This window comes from Amphiprion ocellaris, chromosome 12, assembly GCF_022539595.1.
Source record: "Amphiprion ocellaris isolate individual 3 ecotype Okinawa chromosome 12, ASM2253959v1, whole genome shotgun sequence".
Taxonomy (NCBI): domain Eukaryota; kingdom Metazoa; phylum Chordata; class Actinopteri; family Pomacentridae; genus Amphiprion; species Amphiprion ocellaris.
The window spans coordinates 12971470-12984187 of NC_072777.1; the positions used below are offsets into that span (position 1 = coordinate 12971470).

At 38.6% G+C, this 12718-nt stretch overlaps 1 protein-coding gene across 2 annotated transcripts; it reads left to right on the forward strand.

Moving 5' to 3' along the window:
• The first annotated feature begins 2550 nt into the window (after nucleotides 1–2550).
• Nucleotides 2551–5437, forward strand: uts1 (urotensin 1). 2 transcript variants are annotated; one of them, XM_023279995.3, is made up of 3 exons: nucleotides 2551–3185; nucleotides 3696–4133; nucleotides 4324–5437. In XM_023279995.3, the coding sequence occupies exons 2-3, from the start codon at nucleotides 3699–3701 to the stop codon at nucleotides 4483–4485; spliced, it is 597 nt and encodes a 198-aa protein (XP_023135763.1). In that variant the 5' UTR covers nucleotides 2551–3185; nucleotides 3696–3698; the 3' UTR covers nucleotides 4486–5437. The 2 variants fall into 2 exon arrangements, with proteins under 2 accessions (XP_023135763.1, XP_023135764.1); XM_023279996.3 differs by having other exon boundaries at nucleotides 2570–3185; nucleotides 3696–4467.
• The last annotated feature ends 7281 nt before the right edge of the window (nucleotides 5438–12718 follow it).

Consider the following 12718-nt stretch of genomic DNA (forward strand, 5'->3'; position numbering starts at 1 on the left):
TATAGATTTTTCTGTTCTTCTTCAGTACGCACAGACCATTTATACTCGATGTGCACATTTGTAAATACGAAAAGGGCATCTCTGGTGTACAAGCCAATAAAGTTTCACATGAGTTGATGTCAATGGTGTGTTTGACCTCGCTAACTTAGTTTTAGAGGGCTGGGGTTTGTTTGGAGGGAGATGCGGTGGCCGCTGAGTCGGGCCGCCAACCAAATTAACTGCACACACACTTGGACTATATCAGAGGAAAGCAAGCGGAGAACGTCTGACGAATCCATTGAAAATCCGCCAAAATAGCGTTCTTCCCCCGAGGGATAATGAGCCTCTCCCCAGAAAGCTGGAATTCAGTTTTCTGATTCGGAACGCAGACTGGCTGTGTTTTAACATTGAGCCAAGATAATTAAATGAAGATACAGTGCAGAGTGTTGTTAGACGTCTAACCTGTACAGGAGGCATGATGAAGCTGACATCTGGGTTCAAAGAACCATCTAAAAGTGGCATCATCAGAGTAAAATTCAGCCGTTTCCAGCTGGAATAGTGATTTACCACGTTAACAATGTCTAGACTGTATTTCTAATTCATTTAATGTTATATTCATTGAAAAAAAACAGCTTTTCTTTTCTTTCAAAATTAGGGACATTTCTAAGTGACCCCAAACTTTTGAACACAACAAATGCTGCATATTACTTTCCTCACAAGAATTAGATTTGAATTTCTCTTTTTTGATATAAATAAGTTGAAATAGCTTTTGCTAACTGTCACTGGTACATACACAGAAAGTGCAGTGAAGCTGCACTCCTTTGAAACAAAATATTAAAATGTTTAAAATATGAATAATGTTAAATATTTATGTCTAAGTAAGAGAAAGTTCAAGCTTATGGGGAATACCTTATTATTATTTACCATGATTTACCATTACAAGAATCAACATCAAAGGGTCAAATGTCATTATTCCACTATAACAATAATTTTTGTTGGAGCTGTTGCGGTATACTGCTTTTTACAAGAATTCGGTTCAATTTAATTTTTAAAAAAATATAGCACCATTTACAATTCAGATTGTCTCAAGACGCTTTACAGGACACATACGTCCTAAGGCGACAGTGGCAAGAAAAAAACTCCAATTTAATGGGAAGAAACCCCGCTTATAAATAATGATATTTTAAAAATATAACACTGATATCATGTTAATAATACACATTATCATAAAAAGTCCGACACCATCACACAGAGCAACATAGAAAATGGTGATATGGCACTTTCACGCTGGTTTCTGCCATAAAATTAAAAAAAAAACAAAAAACAATAAGGTGCAGTAACTAGTTCATAGGCTGTGTATAAAAGACGAGCATAGCCTCAGGGTATGAAGAGTAAATCCAGTGCAGAAACTGGCAATCTGAATACCAGCCAGCAGGGGGCGACTTCTCTGCTTGCAACAAGAAGTCAGACAGTACAGAAGTCTATAAGAAAACAACCCCACTTCTGACTTGATTTGTTACCACAGTAACATTTTCCTATTGCATTCATGATCTCAGTTACTAGTTTCAAGACTTTTTGAATAAAGTATAAAGTTCATTTTGGTCGACCATAAAGCAGGGCATGTTTTAGATTGTGATTGACAGGTTGATATCATGTCGCTCCGTGTATAGTCATTGGGTTCTCAGTCAGACCCACCGCTTGCTTCCAACAGTCTATGAACTATAGCTAGCTATCTAACTGCTATCTTAATGTTTGGCTGCTGCAACACTCTACCCAAACTCAAGAAAAGTTTAATTTTTCTTGTTAATTTTCCACATCTCTCACGATAATGACATGATTGTTAACACTTTTGGTTATAGTGATAATCTGATATTGTGACAAACATAAGATACATGTTAACTGCTTGGACAACTAAACTAATATACACAAAATTTTGTTGTAATCATATCAGACTCTGTGGCTCATAGTATGAAGGTGATGAAGGGAGATTTATGTGTTTTTAGTAAAATTGGTTGTATATCAGTAGATTCTTATGTTGTCAAGGTGTCAGGATCAGTTCAGGGGCATTTAAGGTCTCAGGAATAAAAGTTTGTTTTTTAATCTCTCAAAACTTCCAATTCAGTCCTGTTTTTTACCCAACTAGTTTTATCTCCCTGCATATAGAGTAAAGACAGTGTAGCTCCACAATTTAACAATCAACATCAAGTACCATTTTAACATGTGGATCACTGAGAGTAAATGTCATCCAGTGTGAAATGATGTGATGCAGCTCATGCGTATGTTATTAAAGCTGCAGGCAGCTTCAGCACCATGGACAGATCCTTCTCTTTTCCAGTCCTTCTGTTTACAGGGACGTGTTCTGTTCACGGCTTACCTTTAGTGTTTAAAAGTTATTTCATTGTTATAGTTCATAGGTAAGACTGCAGCCTTACTCTATACAGCCTGGTCAGAAATACTGGATTCATTTAAGTCAGGCGGATGTGAACTTAAAGTTGACTCCGATTTATTGTGTTTTGCTTCATGTTGCATCACTTCAGTTCTCTGGTTCCTGCAAAGACACCTTCACCTCCTAATTTTCCACTTTGATTTTAACGTGTCAGCCTGATTGTAATGTAGTGCAGGGTTCTGGTTATCAAATATTTCCTCGTCACAGACTCTAGATTAATCACATTTAGCCCGAGGAGCTCTTCTTAAGAAAATAAGAGGAGAATAAGCTCGGATTAACTCACTTCATTTTGATATTTTATCCCCTTCATTGAGGAATTTGAGGCAAAGGCACACATCATTTACTCACAAAAATAATGTAAGAGTTTCATAATGTGAGAAGAATGTTGGGCAGTGGCCAACCCCTCATCTAAGCAACCCAGAAACCCCCCTCACCTTGAAGAGCCCCAGTTGTCCTGGTGGGAGTGAACCTCATCCCACCTCATGAGCCAACTAGGATGGAAAAGAAATAAACCTGTTTATTCTGTGTCCATCACAGCTTCCCCAGCTGTCCCTCAGGACCGCGCTGCATCGCGTCTCGATAGTTGTCCAGTTTCCAAACCGGTATCTGTGCTCCCATTGACGTCAAAGGAGCAGGCTGGATGTATAAAACCCTCCGGTCCTCTCCAGTCGCCGCTCACAGGGACGTTTCAGACCGGGTTCGGACCTGACAGCTCACCGGCCGACCACAAAGTCCAGCTGCAGCATCTGGAGAGAATAAAGTAAGTTCTTTTTTGTAAAGCTTTAGTGTCTGAGGACATGACAGCTGGAGCTCAGATAGTAATCATCTTATGGCCTTTTGATTGAAAATTGTTACGTCAAATTAAATGCAAGTAACACGATTACTGTTTTTCATCTTTTGTATTTTTTTATTTTATGTCTTTTAGCCAAGTTAAATTGTCTAGAAGGTGCGGGATTTTTCTTAATTTGCCTTTGTTTTTTGTTTGTTTGTTTGTTTTTTTGTTCTGCAAGAATGACGTATCACAGTTCTATTGAATGTGAGGTCAACATAAGAATTTATAGCATTTTTTCTTTATTTCTTTTAATTATGGACTAACCTAAATTGTTTAAGTTGTCAGATTTAATGACCAAATTCAAGTTTAGACCTTGAGCTGAAAAAGATGTAAGCTTTATAAAGTCTGAAACTATAGAGAAAGTACAACTTTGCGCACCAAAAACTATCAAGCGTGCCCGTGTTGAACCGTCATTCTAAAGAACTCCTCTGGTTGCAGGACATGAAGTCAGCCCCCCTACTCCTGCTCCTCTCCTCGGTCCTCCTCTCATCACACCTCCGCCCCGCCGTCGGCAGACCGCGCACCTTCCCCGGCTGGCTGGATGGCAGCGGCCGCCTCCAGCAGACGCAGCAGATGGACGAGATGCTCCTCAGAGCGGCCGCCGCAGGAGACGGCAGCGCGTCAGATCTACTGGGAAACAACATCCTGAGGTTTCTCCAGAGAAGGAGCCCGGACCGCCTGCACCTGCTCCCGCCTGAGGAAGAAGAAGAGAGCGACGATGGGGGGATGAGGATCGCGGCGCAGCTGCTGAAGCGCAGCGAAGAGCCACCGTTGTCCATCGACCTGACCTTCCACCTGCTGAGGAATATGATCCAGATGGCCAAGATGGAGAGCCAGAGAGAGCAGGCGCAGCTCAACCGCAAAGTGCTGGACGAGGTGGGAAAGTAAATCTTTGTTTGCCTCATTAAAGCAGCTAAAACCACTGTATCAGTATTCCAGACCTCTGACATGAGTTTCTGTTCGTGCGCCTGCCTTCCTCTCCACACCATTTTACGCACAGATGGTGCCATTTTACGCATCACAGCAACCGCCAGTAAAATGTAATTTTTTTGTGTGTTATTTAAAGACGTTGCTGGAAATTATGGAAACGGACTTCTCAGACCCCCTTACACCACTGGCCTCATCCCTTCCTCACCCTCCAAACACACAATCCCCTCAACTCTGGACTTTTGGTGGAGTCGCGGCAAAAGGGAAACTGTCGGTCATCATGTCATTTTCACTCCTTTAAGTATAGTTTGACTGAGAAATTAACCATTGTTTTTAATTTGTGTCTAAATTTATTTGTTTTTACTGGTTTGTGTGAATATGTGCAAATGTTACCAGAAAGAAAAAGCTATTTGCATTACAGTTTGATTCTTAATCAGAACTTCAACGTAAGTAGTGTTACTGTGGCAGAGTCAAATGAACGCTAGGAAATCATTGTAAAACTTCTGTTTCTCAAGACAGACGCTCCCCAATGTTCTGAATAATTGAACGACAATAATCTCTGACCTTTAAGCAGTTAAACTTAAATTGGAGCCTAAAAGTCAGTACAAATTAATATAATAATAATAATAATAATAATAATAATAATAATAATAATAATAATAATAATAATAATAATAATTAGTCACACTCTCTGAAATCAGACAAACTATGAATTTTTACACAGCACAGAGCCGCACAAAACTTATACACAAAACTTTCTGGGCAACCTTTTTTTTTTTTTTTTTTTAAGAATTAAGAACTCCTCCTCCAGTCTGCCAGTTTAAGTGGAAACTCAAAAGATCCACTTTTGTCTCTGACACTCAGCTCCATCACTGTCACCGCATCTCTTGGTTAAACCTAATGAAACGCTTGATGGTCACCACCAGTAACGTCTCTCACCTTCCTTTCATTCTCTTTTCTATCCCTTTACTTTGAGCGGGAGCACTATTACCTGTACTGTATCAACTGTAGCATGCTAACCTACAAAAAGAAAAGAACAAAAAAAGCTTTATTTTCCTGTAAACATTCATGTCTGACACTGATCACATTTGTCTTTGTTTTAGCGAAAGAAAAGAAAAGCTTTTTGCCATTTATATTTTGTAATAAAAAAGTTTGAAGTAAAAATTCTTGCTTTTGTTTCTGTCATTGTACTCATTATGATTGTGTGTTTATCAATTATGAAATACAATTTTCATGCCTGCCGTATGGTTTAAGTGTCAAGTGTTTTTATAGTTGAAAACCAACAGGGGCAACATGATTAAAAGACTAACAACCTAACAGCACCTAATGGCTGGTTCAGTTGAAATTTAGTTCACATACACTACTGTTCAAAAGTTTGGGGTCACTCAGGCAATTTCATGTTTTCCATGAAAACTCACACTTTTATTCATGTGCTAACATAACTGCACAAGGGTTTTCTAATCATCAGTTAGCCTTTCAACACCATTAGCTAACACAATGTAGCATTAGAACACAGGAGTGATGGTTGCTGGAAATGTTCCTCTGTACCCCTATGGAGATATTCCATTAAAAATCAGCCATTTCCAGCTAGAATAATCATTTATCACATTAACAGTGTCTAGACTGGATTTCTGATTAATTTAATGTTATCTTCATTGAAAAAACTGCTTTTGTTTTCAAAAATAAGGACATTTCTAAGTGACTCCAAACTTTTGAACATTAATGCTTTTGCGTCCTCTAGAGGATGATGATCTTGAAGTCTGTGAAAATTAATGCAGCGCCACCATCAGGCCTAATTTTTCACTTCATCATCACTGTGTATCTACAAACCACCATCATCAGGCTGAATATTCACAGAAATATTAACACGTAACTGTCAGATTAATTAACTGAGAAGCTTAATTGTCATCAAAGAATAAACTCCTTCATTTTTGAGATCTCTTCTCACACTGCCCTCATGATAAACCAGCTCCCATTAATTCTGCTCAGCATATTCATGCTGGATCAGCCCTGTTATTATGCACTCTCAGTATTTTGGAAATAATGTTCTTCATTTGTCAAATAAAGTGCAGAAACACACAGGTTGCATCGGTCCATGGATGCATTATGATGCAAGGACCCCCTGACCTAATACAGACAAGCCAGAATCCCAAACTAAAACAGACACAAAATGCCCACGTACATCACGGTTTGTAGTCGTTTGGGATTTCTATGTGTGTATCATGCACATGTTGTGTGTCTCTGTTTCTTTTTTGTAACTCTTTCTACTTTTTTAGTGCCTCTCTGTGGCCGATTTACATCTTGTATTCACAAGCTGTTCAGAGTGTCTTTGTGGTTGTTTGGATTCTGTGTCTACTTGTGTCACTTTACATCTCTATGTGGTCTGTTGCATTTCCTTATGTGGCTTTTTGTCTCTTTGATGTGATTTTGTATCATTTTCAAGTTGCTTTGTGATACTTTGTGGTCATTCTGGTGGTTTTGCATGTCTTTGTTTTGGGTATAAATCACTTTGTAAGTGTTTTGTGCCTGTTAGTTGTCATTTTGTCTTTGTTAGTGGTTGTCTTGCAGCTCATTCTGTATTCCACTTTGCATTTCATTCAGGAAAGTCCATGCACATGTCAACACCCTAAACTCCTCGGCCACCAGAGGACCAAACATTTTGATTTTAATGACCTTCATGAACTTTCCGCTAACCACCCACTCGTTTTATTCAGCTATTATTTTATAGTTTAAGACCAAAGCAGTACAGCAAAGTTTAAGAATCCTATTTTCTGTATGACTCCACTTAAAACAAATTTAAGCCACAGATTCAGCAAGTTGGATAAAATGAACACTTAACTACTTAATTAGAGTTGCTGAACTACAGAACACTGATTAAGCTTATCAACTGCATTGAAACTAGGGCGTATAAGTCATCATTATGTTCAGCATTTTTGAGATGCATTAATTCTGAAGACTCCACATCAGAAACAGTTCAGGGTGTCTGTCTAAGTGGCTGAAATCGATAAGAGGGAGAGAAGAAACAAACAGAGAAAGCAAAGTGGCCTCTGGGTCCGTTGTTTCTGTGACTCAGTCCAGACTGTGGGTGTGTTGGTGATTCTTATCACCTTGTGTGTGTGTGTGTGTGTGTGTGTGTGTGTGTGTGTGTGTGTGTGTGTGTGTGTGTGTGTGTGTGTGTGTGTGTGTGTGTGTGTGTGTGTGTGTGTGTGTGTGTGTGTGTGTGTGTGTGTGTGTGTGTGTGTGTGTGTGTGTACATTGTGTTTTCCTTCATTGTGCTCAACAAATGCCATTACCCATCACTTTATAGATCAAAGCAGTGACAAACAAGCTTCTCTATCCTTTAAACTCTGCTAATCTGCAGAGACTCACAGAGCAGCAAGTTTTACCTGAAATATGAGGTGATGCAAAATCATGTAACACCTTGTGGCAAAGATTTATTTTGTTTTTCTATGAAGCAACACTGACGCTCCCATTGGATTGAAACCTCATGCATGTCAAACTGCAATTTATCACAAATTACACTACTGTTCAGAAGTTTGGTGTCACCCAGGCAATTTCATGTTTTTGATGAAAACTCACACTTTTATTCATGTGCTAACATAACTGCACAAAGGTTTTCTAATCATCAATTAGCCTTTCAACACCATTAGCTAACACAATGTAGCATTAGAACACAGGAGTGATGGTTGCTGGAAATGTTCCTCTGTACCTCTACGTAGATATTCCATTAAAAATCAGCTGTTTCCAGCTAGAATAGTCATTTACCACATTAACAATGCCTAGACTGTATTTTGGACTCATTTAATGTTATCTTCATTGAAAAAATGCTTTTCTTTTAAAATAAGGACATTTCTAAGTGACCCCAAACTTTTGAATGGTAGTGAGTAAGTAGTGTAATATAGATTTTCATGTAATTTTTTTGAAAATTTCAACTGTATTTAGTTCTCAAGTTTTCGGAATTAAACAATAAGGAATTACATTTAAAATGAATAAAAACATAGGGTGGCTTCAGTCACCATTGGAATCAAAAAATTACTTTTTCCGTTCAATTTTTAACAAAAACTAGCTCCAACCATAAATGTGTGAAATGAGGATCAGGAGCACAAATACAAAACTATACACTTAAATAGTTGTTTTTGTTGTTGTTGTTGTTTTACAGATGATGTGCAAGCATATTTATTTAGCCCATAAATGACATGAAGCTATTAAAGTAAACAATAAATCATATTTTTGATGAGAGAGATAGACAGATAGATAGATAGATAGATAGATAGATAGATAGATAGATAGATAGATAGATAGATAGATAGATAGATAGATAGATAGATAGATAGATAGATAGATAGATAGATAGATAGATAGATAGATAGATAGATAGATAGATAGATAGATAGATGTGTCTTTATTTACATTTTGTTATGATTCCACTCCTGCTCCTGTTCCTTCTCCCTCTTTCTCCCTCTTTCTTTCTTCCTCCTTGATTTTCGGCATCTATTTTGACCTGTCCCTTTGGCTCCCTCTGTCTGTCATCTCTTTCCCTCTTGTCTCTCTCGTCCCTGTCTCTTGCTTCCCTTCTCACCTGTCTACACTCACCTGATTACTACACCTGACTCACATTGCAGTAATCAGCTCACCTGCCCGCAGTATCTCCTGTTCCCTGTTTAAGCTCTGCTCATTCATTCACTCCCTGCTGGATCATCGACCCACATACCCTCAAAGACTCACATCGTGTCACGGACTCAAGACATTCTGTTGAATTTGCTTTTGGACTCCGTTTTCCCCCCTCCTGGATTTTCTCACGCATGGACTCAGTTTTCTCTTGGTTTCTCGTCAGCTCAGCTTCAGTCTCTAGCCAGTTGTTCCTTCCTCTTCCCCATTTGCCCCTGGATTACCTCAGCCTGTTTTCCCCTCTGTATTCAGTTCCCCATCTAGTGAGTACTCCTCCTTTATTTAGTTTTGTAAGTACAGTTTAGTTTTGGTTGACTTCCATTTTGGTATTCATAGTGCTTATTGTCGAGCTTTGAGTTGTTTGGTTTTATTCTGTTCTCTCAGTTCTCCATTTACATATTGGTTTTGTTTTTTTGATTAATTAAATCTATAAGCCTTCATTCAGCTGTCTGTCAGTTTCTGTGAGTCTGCGCTTGGGTTACCCTGCTGATCTCGTAACACATTTTTATTGCACAGTTAGTGGAACTGAACTACTGGGAGCAGGCTTGATTGGACAGTTTGACTGCAGCAGCAAGATATTTAATATTAGAAATAAGGAAAAATGCAAAAACATGTGACATAGTTACATTTTCAATATATCATGTTCACATATTTACAGTACAGTGACATTTGATTTACATCTTCTTAATAACCATTAAAGACGATAAGAATGACTATCTTTAGTTGGACAGTCTGATCGTCCTGATCACAAAAGCCAGCATCAAAAAATATACAGTCTTGATCCAGAAACAGCCATCAAACAAATTCATAAAGCATTTTTGAGCAAAGCTTTAAGAGTTGACTTTTGAAAATAATCAGTGCATAGACTAGCACAATGCAAACATGAGCATCTAAACATCTTCATATTAATGTCCAGTGATTACAATTTTTGCCGTCTTCTTTACTACATTCTTAGTGATAAACCAAAGCACATTAAAAACTTTAACAGATGATGGTGCTACATGAGGTCAGAAATCAAAGTGATTCATCCTGAGTGGAAACATGAATGTCTACATTAAATTTCATCGCTCGTCATTTCAATTCAAAAACTCGGTGTGTTAATCTCATGTTGGCACCATGTAGTGAATTTAAGATGGACCTAGCAGCTGGGATGTGACTCATCAGTTTGTAGTTGCCATTTTGAAGCTTTGTGTTTGAAAATGTGCCATTGGCATGTTGGCGTTTTAAAACTGGTCATAACAAACGAGGGATGGATCCCACCAGAGAGCCACAGGACACTATATTCAATTCAATTCAATTCAATTTTATTTATATAGCGCAGTGATAAAGCAGCAACCTCTTAATCACAAGGTAGCCCCGCCCAAAAACATACCCTACTTTATCGTCTTTGTTATACTCTAAACAGGAGCAAAAATTTAAAAATGAACATCATGTTGTATTTAAACAGCCTCGAAACAAGTGAGTCAGAAATAAACTAATTGTTTACAGAGGTAACAAATTAGGGGAGAAGTAGGTTACATCTATCTCTTTTACAATTTACAATTTAATTTAGCAGATGATTTTATCCAAAGCGACGTACATCTGAGAGTAGATACAAGGTAGGTAGGCAGGCCAGCACCTAGCCTAATAGTCCTCACTGGACAACTCGGCCCTGACTGGGATCTGAACGATCAAGCTCCTGTGCCAAAGTCAGGAATGCTAGTCACTGAGCTATATATTTATATCTCTTATATACAGTCCAGTGTTTCCTCTAGGGTTTTTTCAGCAGTGGTGGCAGGCTCTCCAGGGTTTGATGCATGTTGGCAAATTTTTGTGTGGACCAAAGCAATGGACCAACACTACAACCCTTAGAGCCACAATAGCAGCATGGTAAAAGAGGCTAACTAATCTCTTTAAAAAGCCTGGCTCTGTCTCCAGTGGGAAAGTAGTGCCTTTGTTGGACCAGTTTCAGACATGGATTAACACACATTTGGTACTTCAGTGAGTATTCATGGCAGCTTTGCTCATTCTTCTATTTTTATTAGCTTTTGTACAACAACAACAACAACAGAGCTGTGAGATACAAGGAATAATGGACACAATATTAGCTAGGAAGATCAGGTTATTGTTGATTTTGTTTTGGCTTTATTAATTCAATTTGCAATAAGCATACAATTGGCTACATAGAAGTCTTTTCCAACGGTAACAATAGAAACAAGAACAGCACTCAGAGAGCGCAGTACTCCTCCAAGGCTGCTCAGTCGTTGCATCATTTCCGACAGCTGAAATCTTGAAAAAATGTATGGCAGAAATCACAGCACCATAGAATGAGGCCATTTAATATAGATATATCCACAGACAAAATGACCTTGAAGTGAGCACAGGCATGTATTACACATGTGTACATTATGTACGGATACTGAATCACATGATCTAAATATGTAGCGGTCAGTGGGAATTCATGGGACTCTGAAACACCCCCATAAATTAATCAGTTGTTCCTTGAATCATTTCCAATGGATAAGTCCTGATAAGTCTGCAGTGGTCGATTTGTAGTAGAACCACAATCATGTGATCGTCAACAGGCAGCTGACGTAGTGTTCACTTGTCATAGTTACAGTGACGCCATGCCACTATCTCGCAGTGATACAGAAATTTTTAACAAATCCGTGGATCCACACTATAAGCTGCATCACTGCCAGAATCTAACCACTTGGTCCTTGTGTCATTTCTGACCTTCCCTGAAAATTTCATTCAAATCCGATAGTCGGTTTTTGAGTACTATTGCGAACAGACAGACAGACGTAGCGTACACTGATCGTCACATAACTCCGCCGCATTCTTTGGCGGAGTAAATATCACCAGTCTCCAGTATCCTTTGTCCAAATAATGTCAATGCCAAAGTTTGCTGAGGGTCACACATTTTGGATACAACTACTCACAATCCACCTCACACTTTTCTAGAAATTCCATCTCCCACCTCCTTAAATCTAATTCTTTACCATTCTACCTACAGTAATAAGCTTATCTGCCCACTCATCATTCATCGCTACATCCTGCTCACTGTTAGTGGTATGCGCCTGTATTTATGTATTTGAAAAAGGATCAAATTTATATCTCTGTTTTCAATACAATAAAGAACAAAAAATTGTGACAAGTTCATTTATTCCATTGTTTCCAGGTTTGGGGAACAAACTAACATTCCTTAAGCTCACTTTCCTTAAGTTTTCCAAGAATCCAGGTATTTCTATTTGTTTTTAGAATATACAGAACATCATAAAAAGTTATTAAATCAACTACATGCAATAACTGTACAGAGGGTTTCAAAGAGCTGTAATCCAGAAGAAGACACACATGAACAAAATCTTTTTACCCTCCCTCCCACTACACAGAATGCACAGCTAAATCCACTCTATAGCCTTCCTGTGAGTTATACATAGAGAGATATATTTACACACAATACACTGGCTTTTCTACTGAACAAAACAAAACAATTAAGTGGGAGGCAAAAATAAATGTGGCCAAGTCAATCTTCATGCATCTGTGCTGATCTGTGAAGAAACACAGAAGGATAATGTACATAAACGCATGATTTCATGTCGTCTTTGTTGTTTTATGTCTATTGTGTAAAAATTCACTCACTCCAGAGGATTATGGTAAACATCCATTTGTTTTTTTTTCCCTCCAGGACTGCAAGGACCTCGAGTACAAGAACAAAAGACAAATATGGTGAGATCAGTGTCACCATCCCACGTCCAAATAATCAGCAGTGCCTCTCCAACTGTTCGGCCTCATGTCCCTGTGCTCCACACAAACCAACACGGGGGAGGATGCTTTTCTCTTTTTTGCTGCCTTTTGACTGAATCAGCATAAACACACTGATGGAG

Excerpts from the sequence above, each read along its gene's own strand:
- uts1 (XM_023279995.3), top strand. The coding sequence starts at position 3,699 with ATGAAGTCAGCCCCCCTACTCCTGCTCCTCTCCTCGGTCCTCCTCTCA. Across the intron at positions 4,134-4,323 it reads ACCGCAAAGTGCTGGACGAG|ACGTTGCTGGAAATTATGGA; the intron begins GTGGGAAAGTAA and ends TGTTATTTAAAG.